Source organism: Erythrolamprus reginae, unplaced genomic scaffold, assembly GCF_031021105.1.
Source record: "Erythrolamprus reginae isolate rEryReg1 unplaced genomic scaffold, rEryReg1.hap1 H_18, whole genome shotgun sequence".
NCBI lineage: Eukaryota > Metazoa > Chordata > Lepidosauria > Squamata > Dipsadidae > Erythrolamprus > Erythrolamprus reginae.
In genome coordinates this window covers 656,220-675,136 of record NW_027248471.1, presented here as the reverse complement: position 1 = coordinate 675,136, position 18,917 = coordinate 656,220, and the positions used below count along the sequence as shown (strand labels likewise).

General features: G+C 38.5%; 2 protein-coding genes across 2 annotated transcripts; both read right to left on the bottom strand.

Annotated features, from left to right (window-relative positions):
* Window positions 1-571: 571 nt before the first annotated feature.
* Window positions 572-7,552, bottom strand: LOC139155433 (olfactory receptor 5AR1-like). The gene is made up of 2 exons (XM_070730565.1): window positions 7,243-7,552; window positions 572-1,536 (listed from the first exon to the last, which is right to left on the bottom strand). Exons 1-2 carry the CDS (start codon window positions 7,550-7,552, stop codon window positions 572-574), a joined length of 1,275 nt encoding a protein of 424 aa, XP_070586666.1.
* Window positions 7,553-10,710: 3,158 nt separating this feature from the next.
* LOC139155432 (olfactory receptor 5AR1-like) lies at window positions 10,711-17,895 on the bottom strand. The gene is made up of 3 exons (XM_070730564.1): window positions 17,514-17,895; window positions 13,380-14,321; window positions 10,711-11,015 (listed from the first exon to the last, which is right to left on the bottom strand). Exons 1-3 carry the CDS (start codon window positions 17,893-17,895, stop codon window positions 10,711-10,713), a joined length of 1,629 nt encoding a protein of 542 aa, XP_070586665.1.
* Between the last annotated feature and the right edge of the window lie 1,022 nt (window positions 17,896-18,917).

The window sequence follows — 18,917 nt, the reverse complement described above, 5'->3', positions numbered from 1 at the left end:
GTTCATGGTATTTGGTTTTCAGAACTGACTGATGCATTACTTTGATCTTATTTATTTATTTATTTATTTATTTATTTATTTATTTATTTATTCATTCATTCATTCATTCATTCATTCATTCATCCATCCATTCATTTATTGCATTTTTATGCCACTCACTCCAGACAGACTCTGAGCGGCTAACAACAAGTATAAATATAATATAAGAAAAAAACCCAAGCATCGCTAAAATCACATGTATTATAAAACCATAAAACCATGTCTTAATTCCATGCCTGCCGGAAAAGCAATTATTAAATTTTGTCTAATGGATATGAATAGAATATGTCTATTATTATTTATTCCTTCAATTATATACCTCATTTCTTGGCTGCACATTTTTAGTTTTATTATTATTCCTCCTGTTGTTTTACAAGTATACCAAGTGCATTTCTGGTATGTCTAACCATACTTGGCTAAATAAAATAACCAATGTAATGTAATGAGATTGTTGTGAGTATTGTTTCATATCAAAATAATGGCCCTACAATAATTATTGAAGTTATAGGCATATAAGACTTGGAATATTGTTTCATGTCAAAATAATGGCCCTACATTTTCCAAAGAGTTTTTCCAGACCACATAGGATCTGTTTGTTTTTCAGACTGTAGATAATAGGGTTTAACATAGGAGTTAAAATGCTATACTGAATGGAGATCACTTTGTCCAGATCCATGAATGATTCTGAACTTGGCTTCATATAGCAAATAAATGCTGTAATGTAAAACAAACCCACAACAATAAGATGGGAGCTACATGTAGAAAAAGCTTTCTGCCTGCCTCCTGATGATTTTATTTTGAGAATGGATGAAATAATATTAATGTAAGAAACCAGGGTGAAAAGAAATGAGCTGAACCCATAGGCCAAAATAATTATTAGAAGAGCAATATAATTAGGGAGGGTCTCTGTACAAGACAATGGCAAGAGTGAAGGAAGCTCACAATTATAGTGTTTGATGATATTGTTGCTACAAAAATGAAGGTTTAGCAAAGGCAGGACATTCCATATGGCACCCAAGAAACCCAGGAACCATGCTCCACCCATCATTTTGTTGCATTTCTCTTTCGTCAAATATCTGTTGTAATGAAGTGGATCACATATGGCCACATAACGATCATAACCCATGGCTGAGAGGATCAACAATTCTGTAGAAGAGGTTTGTAGAAAAAAGAAAATCTGTGCAATGCATCCTTCCCAGGAAATGGTCTTCTGCTTTGTAATAAAATTTGCCAGCATTTTTGGAACAGTGACTGAAGAATAGCAGATGTCAACAAAAGCTAAATGACTAAGAAAGAAGAACATGGGTGTCTGAAAGTGAAACTCAGATTTGATCACCAATATAATTACTATATTCCCCAAGACGGTGACTAAAAATATGATCATGAAGACGAAAAAAAGAAAATTCTGTGTTTTTGGATCATTGGAGAGTCCCAGCAGAATAAACTCTGTTATTATGGTTTTATTTTCCCACTCAGATGATTTAGGAACCATAAGATCTGTGATAAAACGAAACAAAATTAATGAGATCTCAAATTAATGTTGAAAACTAGATGATAGTATAATATATTGATGTTTCTACAACTCTTTCCTCAAAATGCCAATGTAAGTGTTGCTTTTTCATGTTCATGATGGTTTGGCATTTCCCCCCTCACTTTTGAATTTATTTAGTGTTCTAAAAATTGCCTATATTTAGTATGAATTTATATATCAGTGCATTGATGAAATGACACCCACCATGTATTTACTGACTATATATTTACCATTTGTGCTTTTGTGAAGTAAGACATTCCAAATTTACTGATTAGAAATCAAAGTTTATTGTACAGGGATAAGAACACATTTGAATTAATCTTACATTTAATGCTATATTAAGGTATTGTATCAAGAAAAACTGGTTTTATGGAAAAGATGGATACAATCGATATACATTTCTATTTGTGTAGTGTACAGGGGTTTCAGAATTTTCAACCATGAAATGTTAAACTATTGCTCTAACAGTTCTTTTCACACAGAATTGCCTTTTCCCCTTCTCTTCCTTTCCTTTCCTTTCCTTTCCCTTCCCTTCCCTTCCCTTTCCTTCCCTGACCTGACCTGAGTTTTTATGTCCACCCATCTAACAATATATAGGACTATTGAATCTTGTTTTGAATTTCTTTTACCTTTACCACATCTGGCTACATGAATGGATCTGCTCTAAGAATTAAAAACAAACAGACATTAGATTGTAGACTATTTAGAAAAATGTCTACATAGGTGTGATGCATTTGTTTTTTCAAAGAGGAGGGACATTGGTATTATTAATCTTCCCTCCAGTAAGCATTGCATGTACAGCCTGCTAATTTTACTCTAGACACTAATTTATACATAATATACTTACATGCAAATGAAGGGAAATACTTACCTTTAAGACAGCCTTACTGTCTACTTAAAACAAACCTATTTGCAATAACCATTTATATATAACAAAAACCCAACTTGCAGTTCAAGTTAGATTATTCTGAAAAAGCCTTTTGCTCTGATTCTCAGCCACTTTTAGTTAATTATGAACCAACCTGTATTTGAGAGCTGCCTTCTTCACAAAAATGTTGCCTTTCTTGCAACCAACACTCCAGGGGTGATATGGATTTACCTTTTAGGAAGTAATTGTGCTGCGGCAGAGAAACACTCTGTAACTTTGTCACCATCATCTAAATGATTGGGAGCTTTTCTTGGAATGAGATAATAAAAAAGGTCTGAGTTGATTATTCCTTCTGGAATTCAGAACAGAGGAAACCGACTGGGGATCCATCATTCCCAAGTTAAAATATATTCAGGGTAGATATGTCAAAAATATTTTGCTTTTTTTCTCTTTCCTTTTTCATATAAAATCATATTTTAAAAATAAATTTGAAATATTGTTGTTTTAAATGTTTTTTAATTTTAAAATGAAACTTTATTAATTTTCAAATATTTTCTTTAAAAACAATAATATGATTATACTTTTAGCAATTCTGCACTGTTACATAAAAACATTTCATATCTGCTTATTGTCACATTACTCTCATTCGAACCTTATTTCTTTAACATAATTATACATTTCTATTTGCATATATATATATATATACTTATACCTTTTTATTTACATATTTATATCTTGCGTTTTTGCTAATTTTGAGAGTTACCCATGGTCTTCCTTTTTTTTTCTTCCCAAGTTCAATCCATTTGTGCCACTTTTCCCACATTTCATAATATTCTGACTCTTTTTGGCTCCTTAGTTCTATTGTGAGCCTGTCCATTTTGGAACATTCATAAATTTGGTTAATTATTATTTTTCTGGGGGGGACCTCTGCATTTTTCCAAAATTGGGCAATAGTAAACTTAGCTGCAGTATTTTTTACCTTTCCTATATTCTTTTTTAAAAATGTATTTTTAATCTAGATATAAAATGATATATTAGTGATATGATTGTCTGTTATCCTAGCAACATGGCCTACCTGGTGTGTCTGGACTTTCATCAGCAAGATCATGTGGAAGTTGTTCAATTGTCTAGCATGTCTCCTATATACAGTCCAAGCCTCACTGGCATACAACAGGCTTATTCTATGTCAGTTCCAAAAGTTGGTCATTAGTTTGCCAAATGTAGAGTTTCCATTGGCGATTCCGCATATGACCTCTTTTTTAAAAATATATATTTTTATTGATTTTAAACAAATTTAATATACACACAACATAAAACAGTGCATAGTGAATTGTGCCCACCACCCAGACAAACACACATCCCCCACCACCAAATCGGGGGTGTTTCTTGTATAGTCCACTTGACCCAAGAGCAATATATCTATTTACATATTATAGAGTGATTCCAATTTATTTCTTGTAGCTTGGTCTCAGATTCTGCTCATCATATATCGTCTTACCTTGTCCCACCGTCCCATCAGTTGTCCCAACTCAGTTTCATTATCCGAATTTATCCTTTTATCCATAATTTCAAATTGAATATGATCCACCATGTACCTATACCAATTTTGCATTGTCCATTTTGTCGCATCCTTCCAACCCAAAACTATTACTGCCTGAGCTCTTTCTATTGCTACTTTTTTTATTTCTCTAAATTCTCCCATCGCATTACTTTTAACTAGTACTGCCATTTCCTTAGTGATTGTCCATTGTATATTTAGCATTCTATTGATATCCTCTTTCACTTTTTGCCAAAATTCCTGCACTATCGGGCATTCCCAAAACATATGCATAAACACTCCTTTATCTCGACACCCATGCCAATTCCCCCTGACATTCTGCTGAAAGTGTGCGAGTTGCACGGGAGTAAAATACCACTTATGTAGTATTTTCCTTCTCATTTCCCTGATTCTTGTATTTTTAATTTTCCTTATATTTTCTACTATATTTTCCATCTCTTGTACCTCTACTTGTATCTCATTTTGCCACCATTTAGTCAATCCTTCAATCGTATCCCCATCTGACTGCACTAGCAATTTATATATATTGGTTGCTTGCCCCTTTATACCCTCACTTTTTTCTCTTATTATTTTCTCTAACCCTGTCTCCTCCCTCAATAGTACTTCTTTATTCTCCCTTTTGTTAAGATATTTACATATTGCATTTATTTGTAGCCACCTTCCCTTACCTAACCAACATTCTATATGGTTTCTACTTGGCCTGCCATCTTTCTCATATAACTGTTCTATCCTAATTATCCCTCTTCCCTTCAACTCTCTTATAACCCTATTTAAATTTGTTTTATTATCTCTATTTATTACATAAAGCAATGACAGTTTAGATTTATATAATCCTATTTTCCCCTGCCATTTTTTCCAAATTTCCATAGTCCCTTTGATGGGGCCTATTAATTTACTCAAGTCACTCCTGTTCCAGTTTGTAAAGATTAATTTTCTATTCTTCATCCCGTTTATCTGTTTTTCCAATTTTACCCATTTGTTTTCATATAATTGCAACTCCATTAATCTTTCCATTTGAAAAGCTTCTCTATTCAGCTCCAAACAAGGAACTCCTCATCCCCCCTCTTTTTTCATTCGCAATTAACCACTTTTTCCTTATTCTTGGTCTCTTAACTTCTTCAATCCAATAATTAAGATTTTTATCCCACTCCTTAACCTTACATGCCGATAGCCCCCCCGACAGCACCTGAAATAGGTGCATCATTTTGGGAGCTATCATCATTTTTAAAGCTCTTATTTTAGAGAGTCTCCTTAGCTTTTTATCTTTCCAGCTCCTCATCTGTTTCAACATTTTCCTCCATATTAATCTATAATTCATCTCCTCAATTTTCACTGGGCTTTTCAATAACCAAATTCCCAAATATTTTATTTTTCTTTAGTCCTAATTTCAACCCTGATTCTTTCCTGATTTCTATCTGCTCTCTCGGACCTGTATTTAAACACATAATCTCTGATTTTTCCATATTAACCGACAATAATTGAAGAGGATCAGTATGGATTCTTGAAGGGAAGGAAAATAAGTGAACCAATTAGAAATGTAATAAATGTGATGCACCATGCTACCATTACTAAAAGGAAATTGGGAATTTTGAAATTAGATGTGTATAAATCATTCGATAAAGTTAACCATAGCTATTTATATAAATTATGTAATGAAATAAATACGGGGGGGGGGGGATTTTGTGAAATTATAAAACAAATTTATAAAGGGAATGAAGCGTATATAAGAGTGAATGGACATAGAACGCAGAGTATTAAAACATTAAACGGCACCAAGCAGGGACGTCCTTTATCTCCAAAATTATTTGTAATAGCAATAGAGATCTTAGCTAATAAGATAAGACAAGATAACACCTGGGCAGGATATAGAATAGGGGAATTAGAAATGAAAATAAATTTATTTTCAGATCATACAATTATATTGACTCAGACCCCAATGGAGATGATTAAAGGTATAACAAATATTTTACAAGAGTTCTTCACTTACTATCTTAACAACATTGAGGACTCCTATCTTCACCTGCTCCTCTTTATACAAATCTTCATAATATTTTCCCATTATCTTCTCTAGCTGCTCTTTACGATATCCATATTGACCTCAATGTCAATTGTCACTGCATGGGAGAGGGTACCGACAAGGTACAGCATGTAAATTGGTCCACTGCTTGTAGCTTTTGTTCCTTTACTATGGTAGTGGGTTCATGGTATTTGGTTTTCAGAACTGACTGATGCATTACTTTGATCTTATTTATTTATTTATTCATCCATTCATTTATTCCATTTTTATGCCGCTCACTCCAGACAGACTCTGAGCAGCTAACAAGTATAAATATAATATAAGAAAAAAAACCAAGCATTGCTAAAATCACATGTATTATAAAACCATACTTGCAACAATTTCTTAATTCCAGGCCTGCTGGAAAAACCAGGTTTTAACAGCTTTCCAGAAAACTGGTAGGGAGGCGATAGCGTGAACCTCTGGGGGCAGTTGATTCCATAGGGTCAGAGTGGCCACAGAGAAGGCTCTTCCCCGAGCTCCTACAAACTGACATATTTGGCACACTGAACCTGGAGAAGGCCAACTCTATGGGCCCTTACTAGCTGCAATGAGGTATGAGGGAGGATATATATTGCTAAGGAGACCAAAGTTGTTACATACTGCTGCAAAATTATCCACATGGTCTTGCATTTCCTGCTCTGATTCAGCATTCAGGGCACAGTCGTCAGCAAAGAGGATGTCACATAGTACAGCCTGCAATCTTTGCACATTGAATAGTTTTCAACTGCTCCTGTATCTCAGATTAACTCTTGAGGAACTGTTCTGGAAGGCATCTGACAGCATGGTTGAAAACATTATACTGAACACGATCATTGCCAACACACACCCTTGCTTGACACCATTTGTGATGGAAAAGGCCTCTGAATCTTCTCCATTGTCCAGCATGTGGTGCATCATACCATTGTGAAATTGATGTACCATCAAGATAAATTAATCAGGGCACCCAATTTTTTTCATGATGCACCAGCAGCCTTTCTGTCTGACAGTGTCAAAGGCCTTAGTGAGATCCACAAAAGTGGTGGATAATTCACAATTCTGCTCTTGACATTTTTCTTGGAGCTATTGGGCTGCTAAAATTATGTCCACAGTGCCACACTTTTTGCAGAAATCATACTGTGCTTCAGGTAATAGATTCTGTTCTAGATGGTCAGTTAGGAGGTTCTGCAACATTCATGCAAGGATCTTGCCTGCGATGGAAAGCAATGATATTCCTCCATGATTATCACAAACATGTTGATTGCCTTTCCTCTTGAATATTTGTGTGATGGAGGCATCTTTCTGCTCCTGAGGATTGGTTTGTTGATTCCAGAAAGACTGGAACAACTGAGTGAGTTTGCCAACAAATACTGCACCACCATCCTTATAGATGTCTGCTAGTATCACACCAGATCCCCGGACGTTGCCACTGGACAGCTGATTGATGGCCTGTATGATTTCAGTATTTGATGGTGGGAAGTCTAAGCTGTAGTTGATATCCTTCTGGGGCATTCTGTCCATCGCCTCATTGTTGATGGAAAATGGGTGGTTCAGTACAGGTCAGAAGTGCTTTGACTAACACTGTAGAATCAGGGTGTTCTCAGCAATGAGAGTTGCACCCGCTGTGTCCAGTAGAGGGGAGTTCGCTGAGGGCTGAGGTCTATACACAGTCTGAAGGCTTCATAGAATAATTTAACATTGTTTCTACATTGTTGCGGAATTTCATCTGCTTTGCTACTCAACCAAGAGTCCTGCATCTTGTGACGCTTGCTCTGTATGACCCTACAATATTTTTGAAGGAAATTTTCTTAGCTGTTGATGACAGGCCATTCTGATAAACATGTTGAAGACAGTGATTTTCAGCAAGTAGGGCCTTGATCAGCATCATTTTCATCAAACCACCCTTGCTGTTTCCTGTCTTAGAACCTTTAGTGCAGAAGAGTGCACAATGTCCCAAATGTGTTCCCAGTCCTTCTCAACATTTCCCTCTAATTACGGTTCTGAGAGTTGGTTATCAATATCTTCTGCTAGTGAAGCTGCTGTGTTGAGTTTTCTGACATTGATCCATTTCATTGCAGCTTTGTTTGCCTGTGGACGTATCTTTGGCTTGATGTGAAAGCTTAATTTGGAGATGATGAGTCTATGGTCTGTCCAACAGTCTGCACTTGGGATGGCCTTGGTCATCCTTACATCCTTTCTGTCATTCCTCCACATAATGACATAATCAATAAGATGCCAGTGCTTTGAGCACGGGTGCATCCAGGATGTCTTTTTGTGATCAGCAGGCAAAAGATAGTATTGGTGATGATCAGATCATGAGCCGCACATGTGTTCATTAGTAATAGACCATTATTGCTACATTTGTCAATTCCATGAGTACATGTTAAAATTGCCAAGTAGAATCAGCTTGTCGGTGTGCTTCATGGAAAAAAAGGGTATCGAGATTTTCATAAAACTTGTCCCTTACTTCATCCAGGTTTGCCATTATGTGTATGAAGGCACTGATCAGTGTGGCTTGCTTTCCTCTAGGCAGTGGGAGATGCAGTATCATGTGTCAGTCATTCATTCCCTTGGGAAGACTGGCAGGTTTGCAGACAAGATGACTTTTAACCACAAAGACAGCTCCAGATTCATGCCGTTCATTAGTGTTGCATCTACACCAGAAGAATGTATAACCACCTCCTATTTATGTGAACTGGCCTTTTTTGGCTAGACTAGTTTCACACAGGGCTACAATATTGATGTTAAATCTTGTGAGCTCTCTGACTTATTTGCTAAGGGGTTGTCTTGAAGTGTATGTACATTGCATGTGCCAATGGTGAGTGGTGTCACCTTAGGCTTTCTTTGAGATTTTGTTACTCAGACACATGAAATGGGATCCCCTTCAACTGAAGCAATGTGGACAAGAGTCTATAAAGCAACAATTTTTAGGGCACCTTTTCTATCCCCCTCATCTTACTAAGGAGGTGAGTAGTGTGGTCCTAGAGAGGGCTGCTCAGTCATTCAAGTAGATTCCAAATTCAGCTGTTGCTTGTCAGCAGGAAGATGAGCATTAGATCTCAGTCACCTATGTGCAGGTCTGACATTACAGCTCCCATCTACTGATTTGTTGCTTGCCCATCACCACAGGACATTTCATGGGAATTGTGTGTGTGTGTCAAGACTTGCACGTCAATTGGATTAAAGTGAGGGAGAGGTGTGTGTAGTCAACCTCACTCTCTCTTCCCAGATTCTATCTTGCTCCAATAGCAGGACAAGAGTTGAGACAGTTGGAGATGGGCTGGGTGCAGTGGGTGCATCTTTCATGTCTTGCCGTGCTTATTGTACCACATCATTTGCAGAGACCACCTTCATTAACTTTGTCCTATTCTAGTAGGTTTCATCTGCTTAGTCTGCCAGAATCTGTCTTCACATGTTCGGGTGAAGTCTCTATCTCACCAAAGGTCAATGATCCAATGGCTACTCTCAACTTGGTTTGGCTAGCCTGTTGAAGCTGTTGCCCAGAGTGTGGCCACTGCAAATGCTATAGGTAATAGGAGCTACAGACGGGAACTGAAGTAAAGACCAAAGGTGAACAAATTGCCTTAAAAGGTACCCTAAAATGAGCTGCCATAAAATGATACAACATGCTCTACACCAAAGATGCTATCCAGTGATGCTCTGTATTTATCTTTCCTACCAGAGAACTCCAGGAGGCCAATGTGGACATGACTGGAAGCGAGCGCATTCACCCCCATGCAAGATTTTTCTTCAAAGCCTGTGTGGAAGCAATGAAGTTGGCAAAAGTCACTGAAATCTTGCATGAGGACACTTGCATGTGTAACCTTTTAGTGATTTTTGCCAATTTCTTTGCTTCTGCACATATGCAAAAGCAAAGAAACACCAAAAATTGCCAAAATGTCATGCGTGCAAGCCTCCTTGCATTAGATTTTGGGAATTTTTGGTGATTTCTTTGCTTCTGCACATGCACATGTGGAGGTGCGAGAGGGCACATTGACATGGCAGGGATGCACAGATGTGCATGCATTGCCATTTATGCTACTGGAACAGTGATCCCAGGTATACCAGGGACTGCCCAATTTTGGTGCTACCCATCCCTGAACGCCACATACACCCCAATTTGTAGATACATGTGCATACACACCCATGCAAAAGAGAGCAGGGGAGGAGGGAGAGAGAAGGGGAGGGAGAGGAATAGAGAGGGAGGGAGGGAGGACAGGGTGAGAGAGAGGGAAGGAGAGAGGGTAGGAGGGAGAGAGGGAGGGAGATGGAAAGAGAGAGAGAACGAAAAGGAGAATCCTATCTACTTGGGAAGAGAAGGCCACAACTGATTCCCATTTTTATTTTATTTTATTTTTTATTTTATTTATAATTAGAGTTGAAAGGGACTTTGCAGGTCATCAAGTCCAAACCCCTTCTCAAGCAGGAAAACCTACACCATCCCAACCAGATGGCAGTCCAATTTTCTTTTGAATGTGTCAAGTGAAGGGGCATTCACAACCTCTACTGGCAGGCTGTTCCACTGGTTGATTGAAGACAGTGATTTTCAGCAAGTAGGGCCTTGATCAACATCATTTTCATCAAACCACCCTTGCTATTTCCTGTCTTAGAACTTTTAGTGCAGAAGAGTGCACAATGTCCCAAAAGTGTTCCCAGTCCTTCTCAGCATTTCCCTCTAATTACGGCTCTGAGAGTTGGTTATCAATATCTTCTGCTAGTGAAGCTGCTGTGTTGAGTTTTCTTACATTGATCCATTTCATTGCAGCTTTGTTTGCCTGTGGACATATCTTTGGCTTGATGTGAAAGCTTAATTTGGAGATGATGAGTCTATGGTCTGTCCAACAGTCTGCACTTGGCATGGCCTTGGTCATCCTTACATCCTTTCTGTCATTCCTCCACATAATGACATAATCAATAAGATGCCAGTGCTTTGAGCACGGGTGCATCCAGGATGTCTTTTTGTGATCAGCTCCTCCTCCAAGGACTATGGGGGTTGTTGTGGGAGAATCCTCACATTATCAGAGGCCGGTTTTACTGCCAACAGCTTCCAACTGTGAAGCGTCTGTGTCAGGGGAAGATTCTGGAAGTGAAGTAGGATCAAAGGAGGAGGTAATTACCGGCAGCCCATTAGCTAATTACCCCATTAGTAAACCATCATCATCATTATCATCATTAGATTCAGAAGAGAAGGCATTCATAGATGTTCACAGATGCAGGTTGATGTCAAGGAAGGAACAACTATGCAAGTATAGGATATAAGGGAGAACACCTATGGCTGGGCAATTAGGCTAATGTGTCTGCTGATAAATTGCCAGTGTTGTTGCCTCTCAGCATGGGAGATTATCCATTTGGAGAGAGAGAGAACTGTGTTTTATGTCAGGATTTTACAAGGACTCTTTGAACTGTTTCAGGATTTTACCAGGACTCTTGGACTAATTCTCAGTTAGGTTTGGCTTGATTACTCTTGAAGGTGGGGAGGCTGTGACGTCTTCACAGCTGCCTTTATCTGTTTTGCTTTTGTTTTGGCTTATCACAGCCTTCAAAGTTTGTGGTTTGTGAGAGAGCACTTTGGCTTATAAAAGTGTGTTTGGACAGTATTTTTCCTTTGTGATAAACTGCCTTTGTTTACTTTGCAAGAGAGTGTGTGTTTGAATTTCCACTTCAGACTTAATTGGGGCTTGTACCGTGACACCCGGCATAACATTACCTAGGTGTAAGATTTTACTTTTTTCAACATTAAATTTCATTTTGTTAGTTTGAGCCCACAGTACTAATCTATCTAGATCTTTATGTATTTTGAGCCTATCCTCTGGGGTTTTGTCTACCTCCGTCAGTTTGGTGTATGTCTGCAGATTTGATCAGTTCCCCCTCTATTCCCTCATTTACATTGTTGATGAATATGTTGAAGAGCACTGGGCACAGGACTGAACCCTGAGGTACCCCGCTGCCTACCTCCTTCCATGTGGATTTGGAACCCTTGAGGACTACACTTCAGGTGCGGTTGGTCAGCCAACTCTTAATCCATCTATATGTGTTGTAGTCTATCCCACTTTTTTCCAATTTGTAGAGTAGTAGGTTGTGGTCTACTTTATCAAAAGCTTTATCAAAATCCAAGTATATTAGGTCTATTGCATAACACTGGTCTACAGATTTGGTTATGGTGTTGAAAAATGATACGAGATCGGTTTGGCATGATTGATTTCTGACAAACCCATGTTGGCTGTTGGTTATCTTGTTTGAGTAAGAAAAGGAGGAGAAAGGAGGGAAATTGCCATCCTCCAATCAGTTCAAATTTACAGAGGCTGGCGAAAGAGCAACTGCCTGAGAACTGTGAATTTGAATAAGAAAAGGAGGAGAAAGGAGAGATATTGCCATCCTCCAATCATTTTGAATTTACAGAGGCTGGGGAAAGTGCAACTGCCTGAGAACTGTGAGCTTGAGTAAGAAAAGGAGAAAGGTAGCAGCTCACATGCCTAACAGTGTGCAAATCACATAACTGAACACTCAACCCCACCCAACCAGAATACAGCTCTCCCACCTCATTTTCCCACTCATCTTGCAAAATATCTATAAACATCCTACGAAAGAACTTACAAACTACAATCACGGGTTCCCTCATTCTACTCTCCCACACCCACCTTGTAACCAACCACACACATGGAAGACAAGGAACTGACTCCATGGTGATTTGCAGATTGTGTTCTAATTTCACCTTCACTATCTGAAATCTATATGTAATCTTATTTCCAAATTGCATTCTTTTCAGCAGCACATTGTTATGCACATCCTTGGATTTTTATATGAAGAGAGGGGGTATGAATGACCAAGCTGATATTTATGTACTTCATGTACATTGTTGGGCTTGAGAAAAGCTGAGAAGGTATCTGCAGATCCCTCATAACCTAGATGCAAACTGTTTCAATTCCTTCCCTCAGGATGGTACTACAAGTTATCATATGCTAAGACAACTAGACCGAGAGACAGTTTTTTTCTTCATGCTATAATTTTGATGAACACCTAATTTTTGCAGTTAACAAAATACAGCAATTATTAAATTTTGTCTAATGGGTATGAATAGAATAAGTCTATTATTTATTCCTTCAATTATATACCTAATTTCTTGGCTGCACATTTTTAGTTTTATTATTACTCCCCCTGTTGTTTTACAAGTATACCAAGTGCATTTCTGGTATGTCTAACCATGCTTGGCTAAATAAAATACCCAATGTAATGTAATGAGATTGTTGTGAGTATTGTTTCATATCAAAATAATGGCCCTACAATAATTATTGAAGTTATAGGCATATAAAACTTGGAACATTGTTTCATGTCAAAATAATGGCCCTACATTTTCCAAAGAGTTTTTCCAGACCACATAGGATCTGTTTGTTTTTCAGACTGTAGATAATGGGGTTTAACATAGGGGTTAAAATGCTATACTGAATGGAGATCACTTTGTCCAGATCCATGAATGATTCGGAACTTGGCTTCATATAGCAAATAAATGCTGTAATGTAAAACAAACTCACAACAATAAGATGGGAGCTACATGTAGAAAAAGCTTTCTGCCTGCTTACTGATGATTTTATTTTGAGAATGGATGAAATAATATTAATGTAAGAAACCAGGGTGAAAAGAAATGAGCTGAACCCATAGGCCAAAGTAATTATTAGAAGAGCAATATAATTAATGAGGGTCTCTGAACAAGACAATGGCAAGAGTGAAGGAAGCTCACAATTATAGTGTTTGATGATATTGTTGCTACAAAAATGAAGGTTTAGCAAAGGCAGGACATTCCCTATGGCACCCAAGAAACCCAGGAACCATGCTCCACCCATCATTTTGTTGCACTTAGCTTTTGTCAAATGTCTCTTGTAATGAAGGGGATCACATATGGCCACATAACGATCATAACCCATTGCTGAAAGGATGAACACTTCTGTACAAGAGGTTTGTAGAAAAAAGAAAATCTGTGCAATGCATCCTTCCCAGGAAATGGTCTTCTGCTTTGTAATAAAATTTGCCAGCATTTTTGGAACAGTGACTGAAGAATAGCAGATGTCAACAAAAGCTAAATGACTAAGAAAGAAGAACATGGGAGTCTGAAAGTGAAACTCAGATTTGATCACCAATATAATTACTATATTCCCCAAGACGGTGACTAAAAATATGATCATGAAGAAGAAAAAAAGAAAATTCTGTGTTTTTGGATCATTGGAGAGTCCCAGCAGAATAAACTCTGTTATTATGGTTTTATTTTCCCACTCAGATGATTTAGGAACCATAAGATCTGTGATAAAAAGAAACAAAATTAATGAGATCTCAAATTAATGTTGAAAACTAGATGATAGTATAATATATTGATGTTTCTACATCTCTTTCCTCAAAATGCCAATGTAAGTGTTCCTTTTTCATTTTCATGATGTGTTGGCATTTTCCTCCTCACTTTTGAATTTATTAAGTGTTCTAAAAATTGCCTATATTTAGTATGAATTTATATATATATATCAGTGCATTGATGAAATGACACCCACCATGTATTTACTGACTATATATTTACCATTTGTGCTTTTGTGAAGTAAGACATTCCAAATTTACTGATTAGAAATCAAAGTTTATTGTACAGGGATAAGAACACACTTGAATTAATCTTACATTTGATGCTATATTAAGGTATTGTATCAAGAAAAACTGGCTTTACGGAAAAAATGGATACAATCGATATACATTTCTATTTGTATAGTATACAGAGGTTTCAGAATTTTCAACCATGAAATGTTAAACTATTGCTCTAACAGTTCTTTTCACACAGAATTGCCTTTTTCCCTTCTCTTCCTTTCCTTTCCTTCCCTTCCCTTCCCTGACCTGAGTTTTTATGTCCACCCATCTAATAATAAGTAGGACTATTGATTCTTGTTTTGGATTTCTTTTACCTTTACCACATCTGGCTAAATGAATGGATCTGCTCTAAAAATTAAAAACAAACAGACATTAGGTTGTAGGCTATTTAGAAAAGTGTCTACATAGGTGCGATGGATTTGTTTTTTCAAAGAGGAGGGACATTGTCTTAAAAATTTGGTATTATTAATCTTCCCTCCAGTAAGCATTGCAGGTACATCCTGCTAATTTTACTCTAGTCACTAGTTTATACATATTCTTACCTTTAAGACTTAGCCTTACTGTCCACTTAAAACAAATCTATTTGCAATAACTATTTATATATAACAAAATCCTAACTTGTAGTTAAAGTTAGATTATTCTTAGAAAGCCTTTTGCTCTGATTCTCAGTCACTTATAGTTAATTATGAACCAACCTGTATTTGGGAGATGCCTTCTTCATAAAAAATATTGCCTTTTCTTGCAAGCAACACTTGCCACCAGGTGTGATATGAATTTACCTTTTAGGAAGTAATTGTGCTGCAGCAAAGAAACACTCTATAACTTTGTCACCCTCATTTAAATGATTGGGAGCTTTTCTTGGAATGAAATAATAATAAATAAAAAGGCCTGAGTTGATTATTCCTTCTGGAATTCAGAGCAGGGGAAACCAACTGGGAATCCATCATTCCCAAGTTAAATTATACTCTGTATAGATATGTCAAAAGATTTTGCTTCTTTTCTCTTTCCTTTTTCATGTTGTTTTAAATGGGCTGTATGTGATGTGTCCATAGCTGGCTGATAAGGCCCATACAGGCATGAAATGTTCTGTCGAATGTTGTGCAGATATGTGTGGGCACCATTGTCACAGCACTTGCAGCTCTGGCTTTGTAGAGTGCTTGCTTCTCTTCTCCTGTGACTGTTCTTCTGGCCTCAGATGTCTGGCAGTCTTGGCGGATCAGCAAGCACTATTTTGGTTGATCTTGTGCCAGGAGGTGGTGCAGATATTGAGGAACCTGAAGGAAGATTTCAACATGTCTTTCTATCACTTCCTTTGTCTCCCATGCAATTGCTTTCCTTTAGACAGCTCACCATAGAGAAGCTGTTTAGTGATATGATAGTCTGGTATCCTACCAACGTGGCCTGCCCTGTGTTTCTGGACTTTAATAAGCAAGGCTTGGTAGCATGAGCCTGTAATACAACATGTGGAAGCTGAGGCTGGGGTGGATGGCTTGAGCTCATGAGTTCGAGGCTGCTGTGCTCCCGGGAGAAATGCCAGCCAAAAAAGGCCAAGCGCCAGAAGAAGGTTGCCCTATCTGCTGGGGGGGGGGGGTGTAAACCGGCCATGTATGAATAAGATGGAAATTGATGGCAGGCCTGCTCTGTAGAGGACCTCAGTTCAGGCACCTTACCCTGCCACTGGATCCTCAGAATTCTGTAGAGGCAGATCATGTGGAAGTGATTCAATAGCCTAGCATGTCTCCTATATATGTCCAAGTCTCACTGGCATACAACAGGGTAGTTAGGACTACTGTTCAGTAGATTTTGAGTTTTGTAGCGAGGCTTATTCTACATTGGTTCCACAAGTTTGCCAAATGCAGAGTTTCCCTTAGCCATTCTGCAGTTGACCTCAATGTCAATTGTCACTGCATGGGCGAGGGTGCTGACAAGGTATGTAAATTTGTCCACTGCTTGTAGCTTTTGTTCCTTTACTGTGATGGTGGGTTCTTGGTATTTGGCATTTGGAGCTGGCTGATGCATCACTTTGATCTTTTTCATCCATCCATCCATCCATCCATCCATCCATCCCTCTCTCTCTCTCTCTCTATCTATCTATTGCATTTATATGCCACTCACTCCAAATGGACTCTGAGCATCTAACAACAGGTATAAATACAATATAAGTTAAAAAACCAATGAAAAGCATCACTAAGAACATAAGAAGAGCCATGCTGAATCAGGCCAAAGCCCATCGAGTCCAGCATTCTGCGTCACACAGTGGCCCACCAATTGCCCATGGGGATCTTGGGCAGAAAGAGAAGGCAAGACCCTCCCTTTCCCCTGACCACCAACAAATGGTACTCAAATAGTACTAAAATCACATGTATTATAAAACCATACTTGCAACAATCAGTCTTAGTTCCAGGCCTGGCGGAAAAGCCAGGTTTTAACAGTTGATTCCAAAGGGTCAGAGTGGCCATAGAGAAGGCTCTTCCCCGAGGTCCTGCCAACTGATATTGTTTGGTGGATGGGACCCACAAAAGTCCAACTCTGTGGGCCCTTATTGGACGCAATGAGGTTTGAGGGCGATTAGAATTGCCCCCACTCTCCTTGCCTTTCGTAAACTCCTTAAAACCTACCTCTGTCATCAAGCGTGGGGGAACTAAGACATCTCCCCATGCCTATGTAGTTCTAGTACATGATATGACTGTATGTATGTTTGTTATATTGGGGTTTCTTGCTTTTAGATTTTAAATGTGTAATTGTTATCTTAGATTTTTTAATTATTAGATTTGTTAATATATATTGTTTTTGTTGTTGTTGTGAGCCGCCCCAAGTCTGCAGAGAGGGGCGGCATACAAATCTAATAAATCAAAGTTGTTGCATGCTGCTGCAAAATTATCCACACTGCTTGGCATTTCCTTTTCTGATCCAGCATTCAGGGCACAGTCGTCAGCAAAGAGGATGCCACATAGCACAGTCTCCTTTCTCTTGGTGACAGCCTGGAGTCTTTGCATGTTGAATAGTTTTCGAATGGTCCTGTATCTCAGACTAACTCTCAAGGAAATATTCAGGAAGGCATCTGACAGCATGGTTGAAAATATTATATTTAACAAGATCAGTACCAACACATACCCTTGCTTGATGCCATTTGTGATGGAAAGGGCCTCTAAAGCTTTTCCATTGTCCTGCACATTGGGCATCATACCATTGTGAAATTGATGTACCATCAAGATAAATTTATCAGGGTACCCAAAGTTTTTCATGATGCACCAGCGCCCTTCCTGACAGACAGTGTCAAAAGCCTTAGTGAGATCCACAAAAGTGGTGGACAATTCACGATTCTGCTCTTGACACTTTTCTTGGAGCTGTTAGGAGATTCTGCAACACTCATGCAAGGATCTTGCCTGCAATGGAAAGCAATGATATTCCTCCATGATTATCACAGACATGTCAATTCCCTTTCCTCTCGTAGAGGTGTATGATGGATGCATCTTTCAGTTCCTGAGGAATGGTTCCTTGATTCCAGAAAGACTGGAGCAACTTAGTGAGTTTGCTGACAAACACTGCACCACCATCCTTATAGATCTCTGCTGGTATCACATCAGAACCTTGAGCCTTGCCACTGGACAGCTGGTTGATGGCCTGTAAGATTTCAGTCTTTGATGGTGGGAAGTCTAAATTGTAGTTGATATCCATCTGGGGCATTCTGTCAATCACTTCAATGTTGATGGAAGATGGATGGTTCAATACAGATTGAATGTGCTTGGACCAACGCTGTAGAATCTGGGTCTTCTCAGCAATGAGAATTGCACCAGCTGTATCCAGTAGAGGGGAGCTACCTGAGGGCTGAGGTCCATACACAGTCTGAGGGCTTCATGTAATTATTTAACATTGTCACCTATGTACAGGGTCGCTGTTTCAGCTCCCAGTGTATCAACATGTACTGCTTTGTTGCTTGCCCATCACCACAGGATTTTTCTTAGGAATTGGGTGTGTGTGTCAAGACATGCACATGAATTGGATTAAAGCGAGTGAGAGGTGCGTGTAGTCAGCTCACTCTCTCTTCCAGATTCTATCTTGCTCCAATAGCAGGACAAGAGTTGAGACAGTTGGAGATGGGCTGGGTGCAGTGGGTGCATCTTTCATATCTTGCCATGCTTAGTGTACCACATCACTTGCAGAGACCACCTTCATTAACTTTGTCCTATTCTAGTAGGTTTCATATGCTTAGTCTGCCAGAATCTGTCTTCACATGCTCGGGTGAAGTCTCTATCTCACCAAAGGT

Excerpts from the sequence above, each read along its gene's own strand:
- LOC139155432 (XM_070730564.1), bottom strand. The coding sequence starts at position 17,895 with ATGAAAAACTTTGGGTACCCTGATAAATTTATCTTGATGGTACATCAA. Across the intron at positions 14,322-17,513 it reads GGATAATTTTGCAGCAGCAT|ATCTTATGGTTCCTAAATCA; the intron begins GCAACAACTTTG and ends TTTTTATCACAG. Across the intron at positions 11,016-13,379 it reads GGAAAAACTCTTTGGAAAAT|TCCTTGGAGGAGGAGCTGAT; the intron begins GTAGGGCCATTA and ends CAACCCCCATAG.
- LOC139155433 (XM_070730565.1), bottom strand. The coding sequence starts at position 7,552 with ATGGACAGAATGCCCCAGAAGGATATCAACTACAGCTTAGACTTCCCA. Across the intron at positions 1,537-7,242 it reads ATCATTGCTTTCCATCGCAG|ATCTTATGGTTCCTAAATCA; the intron begins GCAAGATCCTTG and ends GTTTTATCACAG.